The 22,471-nt window shown below is 49.7% G+C and overlaps 2 protein-coding genes across 2 annotated transcripts in view; both read left to right on the top strand.

Annotated features, from left to right (window-relative positions):
* Positions 1 to 2,819: 2,819 nt before the first annotated feature.
* On the top strand, positions 2,820 to 10,798 carry LOC127908844 (uncharacterized). The gene is made up of 2 exons (XM_052468592.1): positions 2,820 to 3,336; positions 10,011 to 10,798. The coding sequence occupies exon 2, from the start codon at positions 10,100 to 10,102 to the stop codon at positions 10,796 to 10,798; it is 699 nt and encodes a 232-aa protein (XP_052324552.1). The 5' UTR covers positions 2,820 to 3,336; positions 10,011 to 10,099.
* Positions 10,799 to 10,893: 95 nt separating this feature from the next.
* The window catches only part of LOC118377283 (rho guanine nucleotide exchange factor 26-like), a 153,988-nt gene continuing 142,410 nt past the window's right edge, over positions 10,894 to 22,471 (top strand). Inside the window, exons 1-3 of the mRNA XM_052468602.1 lie at positions 10,894 to 11,533; positions 12,084 to 12,135; positions 12,589 to 12,728. Coding sequence (XP_052324562.1) covers positions 11,039 to 11,533; positions 12,084 to 12,135; positions 12,589 to 12,728 — 687 coding nt within the window. The 5' untranslated portion in view covers positions 10,894 to 11,038. The remainder of the gene's footprint in view (positions 11,534 to 12,083; positions 12,136 to 12,588; positions 12,729 to 22,471) is intronic.

Here is a 22,471-nt window from a genome sequence, read left to right as displayed (position 1 = left end):
CTGTGATTCACACGTAGGTTGATGGGAGTGGTGTTATGGGTGACCCAACCTGTAGAGCGCCCGTCCAGCGCTCTAACATCCATGGGAATGGAGAGAGGCTGAGTGGGGATGTTCAGCTCGGAAGCCAGTGTGGCATCCAAAAAGCTCTCATCGGCCCCAGAGTCAATGAGGACCCGGAGAGATTTGGACTGTTTCCCCCACAGCAGAATGACATGAAGGGGTGTGAGTAAGAGAAGCAGAAAAGTTCTCCATATGACCCACCAGAATACTGGCTCCTACCGGTGAGCCTGGTCTTTTACCCGGCAAGAGGACACAAAATGACCAAAAGTCCTGCAATAGAGACAGCTCCTTGTGTTGATCCTGTGTTGCCGTTCAGCTGGTGACAGCCCAGCTCTGCCTAGTTGCATAGTCTCGGGAAACAGTGCCTCGGCCATCTTCGGTGACTCACGAGGAAGGTCGGGAACCTTGGGTGCTTTTGGGAATGGGACCGCAGTACAGGAACATGTCCAACAGTGCTTCCTGGTTCCATGCACTCTCCGCTTCCAACATGCGGAATTCTACCGCATAGTCAGCCATACTGTGGGCATCCTGCCGGCGCTGGATTAGCTTCCGGGCTGCTTCTCTCCCGCAGAACGGGGCATCAAAAACCTTCCTCACCTCTTCCACGAACCCCTCCAGACTCATGCACATTTGCTGTTGTTCCCATATGGTGGTAGCCCAGGTGAAGGCCCTCTCAGACATCCGGAATGATGTGGTAGGCTATCTTGGAGCAATCCGAGGGGAAGGAGGAGGGCTGAAGCTTGAAAATGAGGCACACAGAGTTAAAAAATGCCCGACAGGTGCTTGGCTCTCCATTAAAGCGTTCCGGGGAGGTAAACGGGTCTCCCAGTAAGGTAGAGTGGCCGGTGCTGCTAACCGCCAAGTTACTGAAGGGGCGATGGGGTTACCACCGTGGCAGGCTGCCCCCTAGACAACCCGCGGAATCGATCAAGCAGCATATTCAACGCCAGGTCATGGCACTCAGCCAACATCTGGACCCTCTCCATCAGACCACAAAGCAATTTTTCGTGCTGGAGGCTGCTTGGGAGGAGATGGCGTTGCACAGCTGGCCCAGGTCTGCTGGGTTAGTCATGGCCAGTTCGTACTATCAGGTATGAAGGTAAGACCCAGATGCAGACAACGTCGCGTTAACCATGATTTAATAATCCAACAGGGGCAGGCAATAGACAGGTCAAGGCAGCCAGGGGTCAGTAAACCAGAGGTGGAGCAACGCTACCGGACAGCAGGCAGGCAGAGGTCAATAATCCAGAAATGTGGCAAAGGTACAGGTCGGCAGGCAGGCAGAGGTCAATAATCCAGAAATGTGGCAAAGGTACAGGTCGGCAGGCAGGCAGAGTGTTCAGGGAGGCGGGCTCAGAGTCAGGACAGGCAAGGGTCAAAACCAGGAGGGTGAGAAAAAGAGAAACTGGGAAAAGCAGGAGCTGAGACCTAAAACGCTGGTTGACTTAACAAACAAGACAAACTGGCAACAGACAGAGTACACAGGTCTAAATACACAGGGGATAATGGGGAAGATAGGTGACACCTGGAGGGGGTTGGAGACAATCACAAAGACAGGTGAAACAGATCAGGGTGTGACACAGAATTCTATTCAACATTTTGGGACAAAGTAGCCCCACTCTTTACTGTAATGACAACAAATGTGTCACTCTTTTCAATACCTCCTAGTTCCATGTATCAATGTATCAAACAGCTATTTCAGTTATATTAAAACCAGGCAAATCCCCTGCTGATTACAGACCCATTGTGACAATAAAATAATAATAAATCTTATTGTCACGGCTGTTGGTGGAAGAAGGTGAGGACCAAGGTGCAGCGTGGTACGTGTTCATGTTTGTTTAATGACACTGAACACTAAATACAAACATAACAAAGGTAATAACCGAAACAGTCCTGAAAGTTGAAAAAAACTAAACAGAAATCAACAACCCACAAAAACCCATGTGGGAAAAGCTACCTAAGTATGGTTCTCAATCAGAGACAACGATAGACAGCTATTCCTCTGATTGAGAACCACACCGGCCAAACAACAAAGAAATACAAAACATAGAAAATGAACATAGAATGCCCAACCTAGTCACACCCTGACCTAACCAAAATAGAGAATAAAAGCCTCTCTATGGCCATGGCGTGACACTTATTACTACTAGAATGGCAAAAAGTCTTACCAGACTCGATACATATCAATCAAATAGGGTTTTTATTAAAAACAAGACACTTAAACAAATACAAAAACATGTTTCAGTTTAATACAATATGCAGAAAAAAAACTAGATAGATTCATCAATAATCGCTGTTGATGTCAAAACTGTAGAAGCTTTAAACATTCCAGCTGAAGTAATTTGCACATTCCCCATTATTTTTTTCTACTTTGCACATTGTTCCACTGCAAATCTACCATTCCAGTGTTTTTTTCTTGCTATATTGTATTTACTTTGCCACCATAGCCTTTTTTTGCCTTTACCTCCCTTATCTCACCTCATTTGCTCACATCGTATATAGACTTGTTTATACTGTATTATTGACTGTATGTTTGTTTTACTCCATGTGTAACTCTGTGTTGTTGTATGTGTCGAACTGCTTTTGCTTTATCTTGGCCAGGTCGCAATTGTAAATGAAAACTTTCCTAACTTTCCTACCTGGTTAAATAAAGGTGAAATAAAATAAAATAAATAAAAAAACATGACTACTCTAGACATCTTGTAGTCTACTGTGGCTTCACTCTAAAGAACCACGGGGAGGCGCCAGATTGTGAACTAGTCCCACACTTCACTTTACGAACTACTCCCAAATGTCGATCATTTTTCTCCAAATTGACACTGATTTTGTTGAGCTACAAGTCTACATCATTTAGGACGTTTTCTTGTCCTTTTTTTTGTCTTAGAATGTTTATGCGCAGGGCTATTGCTTTGCTTCTCTGTAGTTGACATGGTGAAAAGTTCAACTCGGTTGAATTGTAGTGCACTTAACGTCACGTGAATTTGGGTAGGCTTCTGTGCTGTTTGGCAATCGGCATTCCTCCTCCTCTCTATTAGTCTCCTGCACACAACACTCTCGGAGAGAACACAATGACATATCGGAGTTCGAGACACCGTGAAGACAGCCGATGGTCACCGGACTACTGATGGGAAAACGATTTTTTTCGCACAAAATTAACCGTTTACACCTCAAGCATAAACTTTCAAACAACGGGAAAACTTTGCCTTATTGTATTGAGAACTCCAGGACACAGGCACCATGACGAGGTTTTACAGGGAAACCACGAATCAATAGAAAGTAAGTCTGTTATCCATCACGGGTTACTGGAAGACTCGGCTCGCGGTGCGCTGAAGGAGCCGTTCTTTTATAGCTCAATGTGGGAACTCGTTGGTAAACATTGTTTCCCCCTGTAGCCAGCCTACTTCTCTGCATAGACACTTTTCCAATGTGGTGTCTGAACGTGTTCTGATGCATCGTTTTTTAACTAGACCGTAACTCGTTTTGGACCTTTTTTAAATAATTTAGGACAAGCATGTCTGTCACTGGTCCTCTAACGTTACTGTATCGGGGTTCATGTGGTCCAATACTTTTCATGGTTATTCGGCTAGTGGTGCAGTGGTAAAGGAACGAAATAGCCCATGACCCAGTTCCATTACAGTAAGAGTCAGTGGGTGAATGCTTGTTCTGTAGGGGGGCGTCTGAACATTAACTTGCATCGCTTGCGGTATGGTTTCGGAAGAATAAGGAGCTTGTCTTTCATATCAGTCAGAAATAATTTAGTAAAAAGTTAAATTGATCCACACACATTGATAGAGTTAGGGATAGTGTTCCCACCAGCGCTTGGTTCGGGATGAAATAAGTGCTTTTTCCAATTCAGTCCATTTGACTATGTTCACCGAAATTCACAAATAACATTATGCTATAGAGACCTCTGATTATTCAATTAAGGGTTTATACACATTTACCTAGACTTTTAATCAATTGTTCATGACTATTATTATAGCCTAGATGGGAAAAGTAAGCATTATTGACACTGGAATGCTGCAGTGACTGAAAAAGTACTCAATTTTCATACCTGAGTGAAAGTAAAGATACCTTAAAAGAAAATGACTCAAGTAAAAGTGAAAGTCACACAGTAAAATACTATTTGAGTAAAAGTGTAAAAGTATTTGGTTTTAAATGTACTTAAGTTTCAAAAGTAAATGTACAAATAGTTTCAAATTCTTTATATTAACCAGACAACATGATTTTCTAGTTTTTTAAATTTACAGATTGACAGGGGCACAGTTCAACACTCAGACAAAATTCACAAATGAAGCATTTGTGTTTAGTGAGACAGTCAGATCAGAGGCAGTAGGGATGACCAGGGATGTTCTCTGTTTAGTGAGACAGTCAGATCAGAGGTAGTAGGGATGACCAGGGATGTTCTCTGTTTAGTGAGTCCTCCAGATCAGAGGCAGTAGGGATGACCAGGGATGTTCTCTGTTTAGTGAGACAGTCAGATCAGAGACAGTAGGGATGACCAGGGATGTTCTCTGTTTAGTGAGACAGTCAGATCAGAGGCAGTAGGGATGACCAGGGATGTTCTCTGTTTAGTGAGACAGTCAGATCAGAGACAGTAGGGATGACCAGGGATGTTCTCTGAGTCCACCAGATCAGAGGCAGTAGGGATGACCAGGGATGTTCTCTGTTTAGTGAGACAGTCAGATCAGATGACAGTTCTCTGTTTAGTGAGTCCAGATCAGAGGCAGTAGGGATGACCAGGGATGTTCTCTGTTTAGTGAGTCCTCCAGATCAGAGGCTGTAGGGATGACCAGGGATGTTCTCTTGGTGAGTCCACCAGATCAGAGGCAGTAGGGATGACCAGGGATGTTCTCTGTTTAGTGAGACAGTCAGATCAGAGACAGTAGGGATGACCAGGGATGTTCTCTGTTTAGTGAGACAGTCAGATCAGAGGCAGTAGGGATGACCAGGGATGTTCTCTGTTTAGTGAGACAGTCAGATCAGAGGCAGTAGGGATGACCAGGGATGTTCTCTGTTTAGTGAGTCCTCCAGATCAGAGGCAGTAGGGATGACCAGGGATGTTCTCTGTTTAGTGAGACAGTCAGATCAGAGGCAGTAGGGATGACCAGGGATGTTCTCTGTTTAGTGAGACAGTCAGATCAGAGGCAGTAGGGATGACCAGGGATGTTCTCTGTTTAGTGAGACAGTCAGATCAGAGGCAGTAGGGATGACCAGGGATGTTCTCTGTTTAGTGAGACAGATCAGATCACCAGATGTTCTCTGTTTAGTGTAGGGATGATGACCAGGGATGTTCTCTGTTTAGTGAGACAGTCAGATCAGAGACAGTAGGGATGACCAGGGATGTTCTCTGTTTAGTGAGACAGTCAGATCAGAGGCAGTAGGGATGACCAGGGATGTTCTCTGTTTAGTGAGACAGTCAGATCAGAGGCAGTAGGGATGACCAGGGATGTTCTCTGTTTAGTGAGACAGTCAGATCAGAGACAGTAGGGATGACCAGGGATGTTCTCTGTTTAGTGAGACAGTCAGATCAGAGACAGTAGGGATGACCAGGGATGTTCTCTGTTTAGTGAGTCCTCCAGATCAGAGACAGTAGGGATGACCAGGGATGTTCTCTGTTTAGTGAGACAGTCAGATCAGAGGCAGTAGGGATGACCAGGGATGTTCTCTGTTTAGTGAGACAGTCAGATCAGAGACAGTAGGGATGACCAGGGATGTTCTCTGTTTAGTGAGACAGTCAGATCAGAGGCAGTAGGGATGACCAGGGATGTTCTCTGTTTAGTGAGACAGTCAGATCAGAGGCAGTAGGGATGACCAGGGATGTTCTCTGTTTAGTGAGACAGTCAGATCAGAGACAGTAGGGATGACCAGGGATGTTCTCTGTTTAGTGAGTCCTCCAGATCAGAGGCAGTAGGGATGACCAGGGATGTTCTCTGTTTAGTGAGACAGTCAGATCAGAGGCAGTAGGGATGACCAGGGATGTTCTCTGTTTAGTGAGACAGTCAGATCAGAGACAGTAGGGATGACCAGGGATGTTCTCTGTTTAGTGAGTCCTCCAGATCAGAGGTAGTAGGGATGACCAGGGATGTTCTCTGTTTAGTGAGTCAGTCAGATCAGAGACAGTAGGGATGACCAGGGATGTTCTCTGTTTAGTGAGTCCTCCAGATCAGAGGCAGTAGGGATGACCAGGGATGTTCTCTGTTTAGTGAGACAGTCAGATCAGAGGCAGTAGGGATGACCAGGGATGTTCTCTGTTTAGTGAGACAGTCAGATCAGAGACAGTAGGGATGACCAGGGATGTTCTCTGTTTAGTGAGACAGTCAGATCAGAGACAGTAGGGATGACCAGGGATGTTCTCTGTTTAGTGAGACAGTCAGATCAGAGACAGTAGGGATGACCAGGGATGTTCTCTGTTTAGTGAGACAGTCAGATCAGAGACAGTAGGGATGACCAGGGATGTTCTCTGTTTAGTGAGACAGTCAGATCAGAGACAGTAGGGATGACCAGGGATGTTCTCTGTTTAGTGAGACAGTCAGATCAGAGACAGTAGGGATGACCAGGGATGTTCTCTGTTTAGTGAGACAGTCAGATCAGAGACAGTAGGGATGACCAGGGATGTTCTCTGTTTAGTGAGACAGTCAGATCAGAGACAGTAGGGATGATGACCAGGGATGTTCTCTGTTTAGTGAGACAGTCAGATCAGAGACAGTAGGGATGACCAGGGATGTTCTCTGTTTAGTGAGTCCTCAGATCAGAGACAGTAGGGATGACCAGGGATGTTCTCTGTTTAGTGAGACAGTCAGATCAGAGGCAGTAGGGATGACCAGGGATGTTCTCTGTTTAGTGAGACAGTCAGATCAGAGGCAGTAGGGATGACCAGGGATGTTCTCTGTTTAGTGAGACAGTCAGATCAGAGACAGTAGGGATGACCAGGGATGTTCTCTGTTTAGTGAGTCCTCCAGATCAGAGACAGTAGGGATGACCAGGGATGTTCTCTGTTTAGTGAGACAGTCAGATCAGAGACAGTAGGGATGACCAGGGATGTTCTCTGTTTAGATGAGACAGGGATCAGATCAGAGGAGACAGTCAGTAGGGATGACCAGGGATGTTCTCTGTTTAGTGAGACAGTCAGATCAGAGACAGTAGGGATGACCAGGGATATTCTCTGTTTAGTGAGTCCTCCAGATCAGAGACAGTAAGGATGACCAGGGATGTTCTCTGTTTAGTGAGACAGTCAGATCAGAGGCAGTAGGGATGACCAGGGATGTTCTCTGTTTAGTGAGACAGTCAGATCAGAGACAGTAGGGATGACCAGGGATGTTCTCTGTTTAGTGAGACAGTCAGATCAGAGACAGTAGGGATGACCAGGGATGTTCTCTGTTTAGTGAGACAGTCAGATCAGAGACAGTAGGGATGACCAGGGATGTTCTCTGTTTAGTGAGTCCTCCAGATCAGAGACAGTAGGGATGACCAGGGATGTTCTCTGTTTAGTGAGACAGTCAGATCAGAGGCAGTAGGGATGACCAGGGATGTTCTCTGTTTAGTGAGACAGTCAGATCAGAGACAGTAGGGATGACCAGGGATGTTCTCTGTTTAGTGAGACAGTCAGATCAGAGACAGTAGGGATGACCAGGGATGTTCTCTGTTTAGTGAGACAGTCAGATCAGAGGCAGTAGGGATGACCAGGGATGTTCTCTGTTTAGTGAGTCCACCAGATCAGAGGCAGTAGGGATGACCAGGGATGTTCTCTGTTTAGTGAGACAGTCAGATCAGAGACAGTAGGGATGACCAGGGATGTTCTCTGTTTAGTGAGACAGTCAGATCAGAGACAGTAGGGATGACCAGGGATGTTCTCTTGGTAAGTGAGTCCACCAGATCAGAGGCAGTAGGGATGACCAGGGATGTTCTCTTGATAAGTGCGTGAATTAGACAATTTCCTGTCCTGCTAAAGCATTAAACATGTAACGAGTACTTTTGGGTTTCAGGGAAAATATAAGGAGTAAAAAGTATATTTTCCTTAGGAATGTAGATCAAATTGTATTGGTCACACACACATTATTAGCACATGTTATTGCAGGTGTAGCGAAATGCTTGTGTTTCTAGCTCCGACAGTGCAGTAATATCTAACAGGTAATATCTAACAAATTACACAGCATATACCCAATACACACAAATCTAAGTAGACATGAATTAAGACTATATACATATGAACAAGTGATGTCTGGGTGGAATGGACTAAGATACAGTAGAATAGTATAGAAAAGGAGATTATACATATGAGATGAGTAATGCAAGATATGTAAACATTATTAAAGTGAATGAGAGCATAGTATAGAATACAGTATATACATATGAGATGTAGTGGAGTAAAAGTTGTCAAAAAATCTATATAAATGGTAAAGTACAGATACCCAAAAACAACTACTTCAGTACTTTACACCAGTGCTGCTTGTCAACGTGGTCAACCCTCCATCTGGAGAGCTCCTGGGTGTGCAGGCTTTTTATCCAGAGTCTGCTTATCAAGTTCCTTGAGCAGCTAATGTTTAGGCTACGATGTGGTTAGACCAGGACATGAACAAATGCCTGCACACCCAGTAGCCATCCTGGAGGATGGTTGCCATCCTTGATGTAAAATATTGCAACATTACAACCAAATACTTTTGTCTTTATACAATTATTCCCTCATTCAATTAATCATGGATCAAAGCACGGTATCTAACTAGACATGTTTATATATACGGCTCTAATATTCGTGTTTTAGGGGAGATTTAGGCACAGCAAGTTATTTGTCATTTATGCTGTTTCTAACGATGACATGGCTGCTATTTAATAGAGGGGAATCCCAGGTTGCCAACGGTGCAGATTTATTTAGGCTCTACAGTACCGGTGGAAAGGCGAGAAAGACATGAATGCTTAGTTAGCTATAGTTAACTAGCAAGATAACTGCCAACAAGTTATGTTTTGAATTGGCTATCTTGTCTGTCATTATTTTATACCTGCTGTGAAATGTCCAGCTCTCTCCCCTCAGGCAACATCTCACTGGCGCGCACAGACACGCACTGTTTATGATAATGCTGATATGTCGATTTTTAAGTGATTGATACTATTTAAGTGTGCCTTCATGAATTACATTAACACACATTATGAAACCAATTTCCATGACTTTATAAACCCTCGTTTGACATTTTGGAATAGTGCATCATGCGCATTCAATCTGGTATATTTTCAATCTGCGCAATCTGGAACGGGCTACGGTCACTCACAGGCTCGCGGCAAATAAACGTGAACAAAGCGGAATCAGACTATTAATGCCCACTATCAATTGCTATTTAATGCAGTTCTCGCCTTCATTCCGTTTTTGGTCAATGTTTTTTGCGCTTCAATCTGGGCTAATTTAGGCTACTTTGTTTTAAAGAGGAGCCGGTACGCAATTCCCCCAAAATTAGAAGTGCTGGTAGGTCGCTCTGGCCCAGGTCAAGCACTGGTTCCCACGCTGACACGTCTCCGCGTTACACGGAAAACAACAGGAAGACGAGGCGACCACCTGTGTGTCAGCATAACGTGGAACGTGTAGTTTCATTGGATGGAGACGCCCATTGCTGTATGGATCTGTGCAAAACGTGTATTTAAAAAACTATATATTTTAAGGATTCCTTCTCGCTGATTTAAAGATAAATGTTTCGAAATCCATAGGCAAGCGATTATTAATTAACAACGTTTCGAAACGTTAAAACAGAGTTGGAATTGTAGTTCACAGGAGGCTGTCATGGGCAAAACGAATGGCTGAGAACTGTAAGGCAGAATGCTGCCTGGACTTTTCAAGAGCTAAGGAATGACCCAACTTGTGACCTCACAGACAGACCTAACCCTGAAAAGTCAGGACTTATCCTACTACCCCTCCAGCTTTGATTTTGATAGATCTCTCTCTCTCTCTCTGTGTTTACAACCAGGTGTTATTGCAGTTCTCTTCTGGGTTGGACCAGTTGGGTCAGCCGAGAGACTCCTCAGTGACAAAGAAAAGACGAGTGATTGACGCACCATGGAGGGCGGGAACGATGTGGATCTGTCCAACAGTAACATCACCCCGCTGTGGAAGAGGCGCTCAGCCAACCACACTGGCCCCAGCAAGCTAAAGGCCCGGCCCCTCAGCTACCAGATAGACGGAGTCCACATGACTGACTTCCCCGTAGAGGACAACAAGTGCAGCTTTACCTTGAGCCAGCCTGCAGAGAGACTGGTGGCCACGCCGGGAGGAGGGACGGTCATTCTGAAGCACGTTCTCAACCAACCCACCAAGAAAACACGGGTAGTCAGGAGTATAAGTATTGGACATCTGTCCAAAGGACGTTTCTCTCTGTCCAAGTTCAAATCGGAGGATGATAAGTCGCTGTCGTTGAACAGTAAGACATGTCACGGTGGGACTGTTGATAATGTGTGGTCAGACAAGCCTCTGCTGGACACCCAGAATCCACTATCCAGCCCGTTCACCCTCACCACTCACAGGGACCAGATAGTGTTTGGGATGAGTCCTTCACCGCCGGACTCTGCCTCCTCAAAACACCCCTCTCCCCCTGCCTCCCCCAATAAGCACCACCACCATAACCTGACCTCCCCTTCTTCCTACCACCCCTTAACTCCTGTCCCCTCTCCCGTAACCCCAGCCCCTCTCCCCCTAACCCCAGCCCCTCTCCCCCTAACCCCAGCCCCTCCCCCTAACCCCAGCCCCTCCACCCCCTAACCCCAGCCCCTCTCCCCCTAACCCCAGCCCCTCTCCCCCTAACCCCAGCCCCTCCCCTAACCCCAGCCCCTCTCCCCTAACCCCAGCCCCTCCACCCCTAACCCCATCCCCAGCCCCTCCACCCCTAGTCTCCACACCCCTACCCCATCCCACAGCTCCACCTCCAGTATCAACTCCCTCTCTTCCCTCATCTCCACCCCTTCTGACCTCCCCACACCCCACAGCCCCTCCTCTGCTGACATGTCTGCCCCCTCTCCTTCTCCCTCTCATTCCCCCACTCCCACCCTCTCTCCCTCCATCTCCCTATCTCCTCCTCCCTCCATTGTCCTCAGCACCCACAGTGCAGCTGCCCTGAAGAAAGGCACACAACAGCTGATCCCCAAAGGGCTGGCGTCCATGAGCAAGGCCTCTCCTGCTGGGGTACAGAGCCACGGCATGGGGGGTCTGCTGGGCCTGGATCCTACCAAGCGGGCCCTGCGAGCCCTCAGCATGGTGGAGACTGGATCCTTCTTCTCCACTGGCGTAGGGTCCGGGGGAGGGGGGACAGACCAGGATGAGAGCACTGGGACTCTGAAGAGAGGGTTGAGGTCTACCTCGTACAGGAGAGCAGTGGTAAGTGGAGTGGAAATGGAAATACCATCTGATGACCTCAAGACCCATCGTCTGTCCCAACCTGTGCTCCGAGGACTACAGGAGGTCAAGGAGAGACCGACCAGCCCTGGGAAGAAGAACAAGGTAGGATGACATGTATTCACCCATTATTGTCCAGGAAATTGTCATTCCTATTAACTGCTATGTCATGATTCTGTTCTCTCCATGCGTTGCCCCATGTGCCTGGATATTACTGTCTCTTACTTGAATTAACACTCATCTGCCTGATGGATTATTCTCCTGCAGTTCAGATCAGGACCAAAGTCCACAGCTTGAAGTTGGAACATTGTCAGGAGACGCTTGTGTTGAAGTCCTACTAATAGTGGAGGCCTATGATTATAACACACTTCAGTCCACTGCTCTGTAATTAGGCAGGTCAGGGGTCAAGAGCAGGTCCCAGGGGAGACCTACTACCACTTGTCATTTAGAACGTGACAGATGTGTGTTTATAATGTCATTCATAACCAGATTTGGCTAATAAAGCATCATTTCGGATATTCAGCCGACTGCTCATGATAACAGATCTAGTGACAGTTTCAGTTCATTGTGTTAATATAGTAGTACGGCTGGGGCAGGGAGAGCTGATCCTGGGTCTGTTATTAATAGTGACATGGGGTCTTGTTCTGTCTCTCAGAGTCCTGATAAGAAGCCAGGACTGATCACACAGAGGACATTTGACAGTGAAGGTGAGTGCCACTTCTCTGTCTTAGTCATGTATATGAACTGGTGATGACTATGACTTTCTGTACACATGGTTGAGGTCTTGCTGTCAATGGGGACTGTACTATTGTGATCCACCCTCAACCTGTCTGTCTGTGGTGTGATCCACCCTCAACCTGTCTGTCTGTGGTGTGATCCACCCTCAACCTGTCTGTCTGTGGTGTGATCCACCCTCAACCTGTCTGTCTGTGGTGTGATCCACCCTCAACCTGCCTGTCTGTGGTGTGATCCACCCTCAACCTGTCTGTCTGTGGTGTGATCCACCCTCAACCTGTCTGTCTGTGGTGTGATCCACCCTCAACCTGTCTGTCTGTGGTGTGATCCACCCTCAACCTGTCTGTCTGTGGTGTGATCCACCCTCAACCTGTCTGTCTGTGGTGTGATCCACCCTCAACCTGCCTGTCTGTGGTGTGATCCAGAGGAGGAACTGTATCAGAACTACCAGGAGAAAGCTCTTCACAATGACTCTGATGAGGACCAGTCCAGAGAGGCCAAACCTGATGACCGCATCGTGATGCAGTACAGACCCATACGCACCTCCTGGAGCCAACTCAGTGTGGTGAGACACACACACACGCACACGCACACACACAGTGAATTGTGGTGCAGTGCCTCTCATACAGTACAGAGACAAACACAGGGCCTTGTTGGGAAACGGACTGCCAGGGCTGTGAGGGATGTTGTCACATCTGGTCTGGCTGCAATCCTTACCCATCCTCCATCTCTCTCTCTCTCTTTCTCCTACTCTGTCTGTGACTATCTGTCTCTCTGTCTCTTCATTACTCTCAGTCTAGATAGGGAATTAAAACAGGGATAGGGAGGGAAGAAGGAGGGTGAGGGAGGGAGCTGGTTTGGGAGGGTGACGGAGGGATCAGGTTTGGGAGGGTGGGTGAGGGAGCAGGTTTGGGAGGGTGAGGGAGGGTGCATGTTTGGGAGGGTGAGGGAGGGAGCAGGAGAGGAAGGGGAGGGTGAGGGAGCAGGAGAGGAAGGGAGAAAGGTCTGGGGCAGCAGACTGAGAGGAGGAGAGGAAGGGAATAAGATCTGGGGCAGCAGACTGAGAGGAAGGGAATAAGGTCTGGGGCAGCAGACTGAGAGGAGGAGAGGAAGGGAATAAGATCTGGGGCAGCAGACTGAGAGGAGGAGAGGAAGGGAATAAGGTCTGGGGCAGCAGACTGAGAGGAGGAGAGGAAGGGAATAAGATCTGGGGCAGCAGACTGAGAGGAGGAGAGGAAGGGAATAAGATCTGGGGCAGCAGACTGAGAGGAGGAGAGGAAGGGAATAAGATCTGGGGCAGCAGACTGAGAGGAGGAGAGGAAGGGAATAAGATCTGGGGCAGCAGACTGAGAGGAGGAGAGGAAGGGAGAAAGATTTGGGGCAGCAGACTGAGAGCACCACCCGGCATGGCGACACATTTTTGGCAAACACCAGAGATTCCTCTCAATGAAACAATGTTAAATATGTTCTCCCTGGAGTACGTTGTGATGGGATCCAGAATGGTAGGAGAGGAACGGGGGGAAAGGAGGGGACAGTACTGTAGAGACCAGAATGGTAGGAGAGGAACTGGGGGAAAGGAGGGGACAGTACTGTAGAGACCAGAATGGTAGGAGAGGAACGGGGGGAAAGGAGGGGACAGTACTGTAGAGACCAGAATGGTAGGAGAGGAACGGGGGAAAGGAGGGGACAGTACTGTAGAGACCAGAATGGTAGGAGAGAGGAACAGGGGGAAAGGAGGGGACAGTACTGTAGAGACCAGAATGGTAGGAGAGAGGAACGGGGGGAAAGGAGGGGACAGTACTGTAGAGACCAGAATGGTAGGAGAGAGGAACGGGGGGAAAGGAGGGGACAGTACTGTAGAGACCAGAATGGTAGGAGAGGAACGGGGGAAAGGAGGGGACAGTACTGTAGAGACCAGAATGGTAGGAGAGAGGAACAGGGGGAAAGGAGGGGACAGTACTGTAGAGACCAGAATGGTAGGAGAGAGGAACGGGGGGAAAGGAGGGGACAGTACTGTAGAGACCAGAATGGTAGGAGAGGGAACAGGGGAAAGGAGGGGACAGTACTGTAGAGACCAGAATGGTAGGAGAGAGGAACGGGGGGAAAGGAGGGGACAGTACTGTAGAGACCAGAATGGTAGGAGAGAGGAACAGGGGGAAAGGAGGGGACAGTACTGTAGAGACCAGAATGGTAGGAGAGAGGAACAGGGGGAAAGGAGGGGACAGTACTGTAGAGACCAGAATGGTAGGAGAGAGGAACAGGGGGAAAGGAGGGGACAGTACTGTAGAGACCAGAATGGTAGGAGAGGAACAGGGGGAAAGGAGGGGACAGTACTGTAGAGACCAGAATGGTAGGAGAGAGGAACAGGGGGAAAGGAGGGGACAGTACTGTAGAGACCAGAATGGTAGGAGAGAGGAACGGGGGAAAGGAGGGGACAGTACTGTAGAGACCAGAATGGTAGGAGAGGAACGGGGGGAAAGGAGGGGACAGTACTGTAGAGACCAGAATGGTAGGAGAGAGGAACAGGGGAAAGGAGGGGACAGTACTGTAGAGACCAGAATGGTAGGAGAGAGGAACAGGGGGAAAGGAGGGGACAGTACTGTAGAGACCAGAATGGTAGGAGAGAGGAACGGGGGAAAGGAGGGGACAGTACTGTAGAGACCAGAATGGTAGGAGAGGAACGGGGGAAAGGAGGGGACAGTACTGTAGAGACCAGAATGGTAGGAGAGGAACAGGGGGAAAGGAGGGGACAGTACTGTAGAGACCAGAATGGTAGGAGAGAGGAACAGGGGGAAAGGAGGGGACAGTACTGTAGAGACCAGAATGGTAGGAGAGGAACGGGGGAAAGGAGGGGACAGTACTGTAGAGACCAGAATGGTAGGAGAGAGGAACAGGGGGAAAGGAGGGGACAGTACTGTAGAGACCAGAATGGTAGGAGAGGAACTGGGGGAAAGGAGGGGACAGTACTGTAGAGACCAGAATGGTAGGAGGGAACAGGGGGAAAGGAGGGACAGTACTGTAGAGACCAGAATGGTAGGAGAGGAACAGGGGAAAGGAGGGGACAGTACTGTAGAGACCAGAATGGTAGGAGAGAGGAACAGGGGGAAAGGAGGGGACAGTACTGTAGAGACCAGAATGGTAGGAGAGGGACGGGGGGAAAGGAGGGGACAATACTGTAGAGACCAGAATGGTAGGAGAGAGGAACAGGGGGAAAGGAGGGGACAGTACTGTAGAGACCAGAATGGTAGGAGAGAGGAACGGGGGAAAGGAGGGGACAGTACTGTAGAGACCAGAATGGTAGGAGAGAGGAACAGGGGGAAAGGAGGGGACAGTACTGTAGAGACCAGAATGGTAGGAGAGAGGAACGGGGGGAAAGGAGGGGACAGTACTGTAGAGACCAGAATGGTAGGAGAGAGGAACAGGGGGAAAGGAGGGGACAGTACTGTAGAGACCAGAATGGTAGGAGAGAGGAACGGGGGGAAAGGAGGGGACAGTACTGTAGAGACCAGAATGGTAGGAGAGGAACAGGGGGAAAGGAGGGGACAGTACTGTAGAGACCAGCATGGTAGGAGAGGAACTAGTACTGTAGAGACCAGAATGGTAGGAGAGGAACTAGTACTGTAGAGACCAGAATGGTAGGAGAGGAACAGGGGGAAAGGAGGGGACAGTACTGTAGAGACCAGAATGGTAGGAGAGGAACGGGGAAAGGAGGGGACAGTACTGTAGAGACCAGAATGGTAGGAGAGGAATGGGGGAAAGGAGGGGACAATACTGTAGAGACCAGAATGGTAGGAGAGAGGAACGGGGGAAAGGAGGGGACAGTACTGTAGAGACCAGAATGGTAGGAGAGGAACAGGGGGAAAGGAGGGGACAGTACTGTAGAGACCAGAATGGTAGTAGAGAGGAACTGGGGGAAAGGAGGGGACAGTACTGTAGAGACCAGAATGGTAGGAGAGAGGAACGGGGGAAAGGAGGGGACAGTACTGTAGAGACCAGAATGGTAGGAGAGAGGAACAGGGGGAAAGGAGGGGACAGTACTGTAGAGACCAGAATGGTAGGAGAGGAACGGGGGAAAGGAGGGGACAGTACTGTAGAGACCAGAATGGTAGGAGAGGAACAGGGGGAAAGGAGGGGACAGTACTGTAGAGACCAGAATGGTAGGAGAGGAACGGGGGAAAGGAGGGGACAGTACTGTAGAGACCAGAATGGTAGAAGAGAGGAACAGGGGGAAAGGAGGGGACAGTACTGTAGAGACCAGAATGGTAGGAGAGAGGAACGGGGGGAAAGGAGGGGACAGTACTGTAGAGACCAGAATGGTAGGAGAGAGGAACAGGGGGAAAGGAGGGGACAGTACTGTAGAGACCAGAATGGTAGGAGAGGAACAGGGGGAAAGGAGGGGACAGTACTGTAGAGACCAGAATGGTAGGAGAGGAACTGGGGGAAAGGAGGGGACAGTACTGTAGAGACCAGAATGGTAGGAGAGAGGAACAGGGGGAAAGGAGGGGACAGTACTGTAGAGACCAGAATGGTAGGAGAGAGGAACGGGGGAAAGGAGGGGACAGTACTGTAGAGACCAGAATGGTAGGAGAGAGGAACGGGGGGAAAGGAGGGGACAGTACTGTAGAGACCAGAATGGTAGGAGAGAGGAACAGGGGGAAAGGAGGGGACAGTACTGTAGAGACCAGAATGGTAGGAGAGAGGAACAGGGGGAAAGGAGGGGACAGTACTGTAGAGACCAGAATGGTAGGAGAGAGGAACAGGGGGAAAGGAGGGGACAGTACTGTAGAGACCAGAATGGTAGGAGAGAGGAACTGGGGGAAAGGAGGGGACAGTACTGTAGAGACCAGAATGGTAGGAGAGAGGAACTGGGGGAAAGGAGGGGACAGTACTGTAGAGACCAGAATGGTAGGAGAGAGGAACAGGGGGAAAGGAGGGGACAGTACTGTAGAGACCAGAATGGTAGGAGAGAGGAACTGGGGGAAAGGAGGGGACAGTACTGTAGAGACCAGAATGGTAGGAGAGGAACAGGGGAAAGGAGGGGACAGTACTGTAGAGACCAGAATGGTAGTAGAGAGGAACTGGGGAAAGGAGGGGACAGTACTGTAGAGACCAGAATGGTAGGAGAGGAACTGGGGGAAAGGAGGGGACAGTACTGTAGAGACCAGAATGGTAGTAGAGAGGAACTGGGGAAAGGAGGGGACAGTACTGTAGAGACCAGAATGGTAGGAGAGGAACGGGGGAAAGGAGGGGACAGTACTGTAGAGACCAGAATGGTAGGAGAGAGGAACAGGGGAAAGGAGGGGACAGTACTGTAGAGACCAGAATGGTAGGAGAGAGGAACAGGGGAAAGGAGGGGACAGTACTGTAGAGACCAGAATGGTAGGAGAGAGGAACGGGGGAAAGGAGGGGACAGTACTGTAGAGACCAGAATGGTAGGAGAGAGGAACAGGGGGAAAGGAGGGGACAGTACTGTAGAGACCAGAATGGTAGGAGAGAGGAACGGGGGGAAAGGAGGGGACAGTACTGTAGAGACCAGAATGGTAGGAGAGAGGAACAGGGGGAAAGGAGGGGACAGTACTGTAGAGACCAGAATGGTAGGAGAGGAACTGGGGGAAAGGAGGGGACAGTACTGTAGAGACCAGAATGGTAGGAGAGGAACTGGGGGAAAGGAGGGGACAGTACTGTAGAGACCAGAATGGTAGAAGAGAGGAACTGGGGGAAAGGAGGGGACAGTACTGTAGAGACCAGAATGGTAGGAGAGGAACTGGGGGAAAGGAGGGGACAGTACTGTAGAGACCAGAATGGTAGGAGAGGAACTGGGGGAAAGGAGGGGACAGTACTGTAGAGACCAGAATGGTAGGAGAGGAACGGGGGAAAGGAGGGGACAGTACTGTAGAGACCAGAATGGTAGGAGAGGAACGGGGGAAAGGAGGGGACAGTACTGTAGAGACCAGAATGGTAGGAGAGGAACAGGGGGAAAGGAGGGGACAGTACTGTAGAGACCAGAATGGTAGGAGAGGAACTGGGGAAAGGAGGGGACAGTACTGTAGAGACCAGAATGGTAGGAGAGAGGAACAGGGGGAAAGGAGGGGACAGTACTGTAGAGACCAGAATGGTAGGAGAGGAACGGGGGAAAGGAGGGGACAGTACTGTAGAGACCAGAATGGTAGGAGAGGAACAGGGGGAAAGGAGGGGACAGTACTGTAGAGACCAGAATGGTAGGAGAGGGAAGGGGGGAAAGGAGGGGACAGTACTGTAGAGACCAGAATGGTAGGAGAGAGGAACAGGGGGAAAGGAGGGGACAGTACTGTAGAGACCAGAATGGTAGGAGAGAGGAACGGGGGAAAGGAGGGGACAGTACTGTAGAGACCAGAATGGTAGGAGAGAGGAACAGGGGGAAAGGAGGGGACAGTACTGTAGAGACCAGAATGGTAGGAGAGAGGAACGGGGGAAAGGAGGGGACAGTACTGTAGAGACCAGAATGGTAGGAGAGAGGAACAGGGGAAAGGAGGGGACAGTACTGTAGAGACCAGAATGGTAGGAGAGGAACAGGGGAAAGGAGGGGACAGTACTGTAGAGACCAGAATGGTAGGAGAGAGAACAGGGGAAAGGAGGGGACAGTACTGTAGAGACCAGAATGGTAGGAGAGGAACAGGGGGAAAGGAGGGGACAGTACTGTAGAGACCAGAATGGTAGGAGAGGAACAGGGGAAAGGAGGGGACAGTACTGTAGAGACCAGAATGGTAGGAGAGAGGAACAGGGGAAAGGAGGGGACAGTACTGTAGAGACCAGAATGGTAGGAGAGGAACAGGGGGAAAGGAGGGGACAGTACTGTAGAGACCAGAATGGTAGGAGAGGAACAGGGAAAGGAGGGGACAGTACTGTAGAGACCAGAATGGTAGGAGAGAGGAACAGGGGGAAAGGAGGGGACAGTACTGTAGAGACCAGAATGGTAGGAGAGGGAACTGGGGAAAGGAGGGGACAGTACTGTAGAGACCAGAATGGTAGGAGAGAGGAACAGGGGGAAAGGAGGGGACAGTACTGTAGAGACCAGAATGGTAGGAGAGGGAACAGGGGGAAAGGAGGGGACAGTACTGTAGAGACCAGAATGGTAGGAGAGGAACGGGGGAAAGGAGGGGACAGTACTGTAGAGACCAGAATGGTAGGAGAGAGGAACAGGGGAAAGGAGGGGACAGTACTGTAGAGACCAGAATGGTAGGAGAGGAGGAACAGGGGGAAAGGAGGGGACAGTACTGTAGAGACCAGAATGGTAGGAGAGGAACAGGGGGGAAAGGAGGGGACAGTACTGTAGAGACCAGAATGGTAGGAGAGGAACAGGGGAAAGGAGGGGACAGTACTGTAGAGACCAGAATGGTAGGAGAGAGGAACAGGGGAAAGGAGGGGACAGTACTGTAGAGACCAGAATGGTAGGAGAGAGAACAGGGGGAAAGGAGGGGACAGTACTGTAGAGACCAGAATGGTAGGAGAGGAACAGGGGAAAGGAGGGGACAGTACTGTAGAGACCAGAATGGTAGGAGAGAGGAACAGGGGAAAGGAGGGGACAGTACTGTAGAGACCAGAATGGTAGGAGAGAGGAACAGGGGGAAAGGAGGGGACAGTACTGTAGAGACCAGAATGGTAGGAGAGGAACGGGGGAAAGGAGGGGACAGTACTGTAGAGACCAGAATGGTAGGAGAGAGGAACGGGGGGAAAGGAGGGGACAGTACTGTAGAGACCAGAATGGTAGGAGAGGAACAGGGGAAAGGAGGGGACAGTACTGTAGAGACCAGAATGGTAGGAGAGGAACAGGGGAAAGGAGGGGACAGTACTGTAGAGACCAGAATGGTAGGAGAGAGGAACGGGGGAAAGGAGGGGACAGTACTGTAGAGACCAGAATGGTAGGAGAGGAACAGGGGGAAAGGAGGGGACAGTACTGTAGAGACCAGAATGGTAGGAGAGAGGGAACAGGGGAAAGGAGGGGACAGTACTGTAGAGACCAGAATGGTAGGAGAGAGGAACAGGGGGGAAAGGAGGGGACAGTACTGTAGAGACCAGAATGGTAGGAGAGAGGAACAGGGGAAAGGAGGGGACAGTACTGTAGAGACCAGAATGGTAGGAGAGAGGAACAGGGGGAAAGGAGGGGACAGTACTGTAGAGACCAGAATGGTAGGAGAGGAACAGGGGAAAGGAGGGGACAGTACTGTAGAGACCAGAATGGTAGGAGAGGAACGGGGGAAAGGAGGGGACAGTACTGTAGAGACCAGAATGGTAGGAGAGAGGAACAGGGGGAAAGGAGGGGACAGTACTGTAGAGACCAGAATGGTAGGAGAGGAAAAGGGGGAAAGGAGGGGACAGTACTGTAGAGACCAGAATGGTAGGAGAGAGGAACGGGGGAAAGGAGGGGACAGTACTGTAGAGACCAGAATGGTAGGAGAGAGAACAGGGGAAAGGAGGGGACAGTACTGTAGAGACCAGAATGGTAGGAGAGGGAACAGGGGGGAAAGGAGGGGACAGTACTGTAGAGACCAGAATGGTAGGAGAGAGGAACAGGGGAAAGGGAGGGGACAGTACTGTAGAGACCAGAATGGTAGGAGAGGAACAGGGGAAAGGAGGGGACAGTACTGTAGAGACCAGAATGGTAGGAGAGGAACAGGGGAAAGGAGGGGACAGTACTGTAGAGACCAGAATGGTAGGAGAGAGGAACAGGGGAAAGGAGGGGACAGTACTGTAGAGACCAGAATGGTAGGAGAGGAACAGGGGGAAAGGAGGGGACAGTACTGTAGAGACCAGAATGGTAGGAGAGAGGAACAGGGGGAAAGGAGGGGACAGTACTGTAGAGACCAGAATGGTAGGAGAGGGAACAGGGGAAAGGAGGGGACAGTACTGTAGAGACCAGAATGGTAGGAGAGGAACAGGGGAAAGGAGGGGACAGTACTGTAGAGACCAGAATGGTAGGAGAGGAACAACAGGGGAAAGGAGGGGACAGTACTGTAGAGACCAGAATGGTAGGAGAGAGGAACAGGGGAAAGGAGGGGACAGTACTGTAGAGACCAGAATGGTAGGAGAGGAACAGGGGAAAGGAGGGGACAGTACTGTAGAGACCAGAATGGTAGGAGAGAGGAACAGGGGAAAGGAGGGGACAGTACTGTAGAGACCAGAATGGTAGGAGAGGAACAGGGGAAAGGAGGGGACAGTACTGTAGAGACCAGAATGGTAGGAGAGAGGAACAGGGGGAAAGGAGGGGACAGTACTGTAGAGACCAGAATGGTAGGAGAGGAACAGGGGGAAAGGAGGGGACAGTACTGTAGAGACCAGAATGGTAGGAGAGGAACGGGGGAAAGGAGGGGACAGTACTGTAGAGACCAGAATGGTAGGAGAGGAACAGGGGGAAAGGAGGGGACAGTACTGTAGAGACCAGAATGGTAGGAGAGGAACAGGGGAAAGGAGGGGACAGTACTGTAGAGACCAGAATGGTAGGAGAGGAACAGGAGGAAAGGAGGGGACAGTACTGTAGAGACCAGAATGGTAGGAGAGAGGAACACTGGGGAAAGGAGGGGACAGTACTGTAGAGACCAGAATGGTAGGAGAGGAACAGGGGAAAGGAGGGGACAGTACTGTAGAGACCAGAATGGTAGGAGAGAGGAACAGGGGAAAGGAGGGGACAGTACTGTAGAGACCAGAATGGTAGGAGAGGGAACAGGGGAAAGGAGGGACAGTACTGTAGAGACCAGAATGGTAGGAGAGAGGAACAGGGGGAAAGGAGGGGACAGTACTGTAGAGACCAGAATGGTAGGAGAGGAACAGGGGAAAGGAGGGGACAGTACTGTAGAGACCAGAATGGTAGGAGAGGAACAGGGGAAAGGAGGGGACAGTACTGTAGAGACCAGAATGGTAGGAGAGGAACAGGGGGAAAGGAGGGACAGTACTGTAGAGACCAGAATGGTAGGAGAGGAACAGGGGGAAAGGAGGGACAGTACTGTAGAGACCAGAATGGTAGGAGAGGAACAGGGGAAAGGAGGGACAGTACTGTAGAGACCAGAATGGTAGGAGAGGAACAGGGGAAAGGAGGGGACAGTACTGTAGAGACCAGAATGGTAGGAGAGGAACTGGGGGAAAGGAGGGGACAGTACTGTAGAGACCAGAATGGTAGGAGAGGAACAGGGGAAAGGAGGGGACAGTACTGTAGAGACCAGAATGGTAGGAGAGGAACGGGGGGAAAGGAGGGGACAGTACTGTAGAGACCAGAATGGTAGGAGAGAGGAACGGGGGAAAGGAGGGGACAGTACTGTAGAGACCAGAATGGTAGGA

This window comes from Oncorhynchus keta, chromosome 18 (assembly GCF_023373465.1).
Source record: "Oncorhynchus keta strain PuntledgeMale-10-30-2019 chromosome 18, Oket_V2, whole genome shotgun sequence".
NCBI classification, from domain to species: domain Eukaryota; kingdom Metazoa; phylum Chordata; class Actinopteri; order Salmoniformes; family Salmonidae; genus Oncorhynchus; species Oncorhynchus keta.
This window is presented reverse-complemented; position numbering and strand designations above follow the sequence as displayed.

What these genes read in the sequence shown, in the direction of transcription:
- LOC127908844 (XM_052468592.1), top strand. Translation starts at nt 10,100, where the DNA reads ATGGAGGGCGGGAACGATGTGGATCTGTCCAACAGTAACATCACCCCG.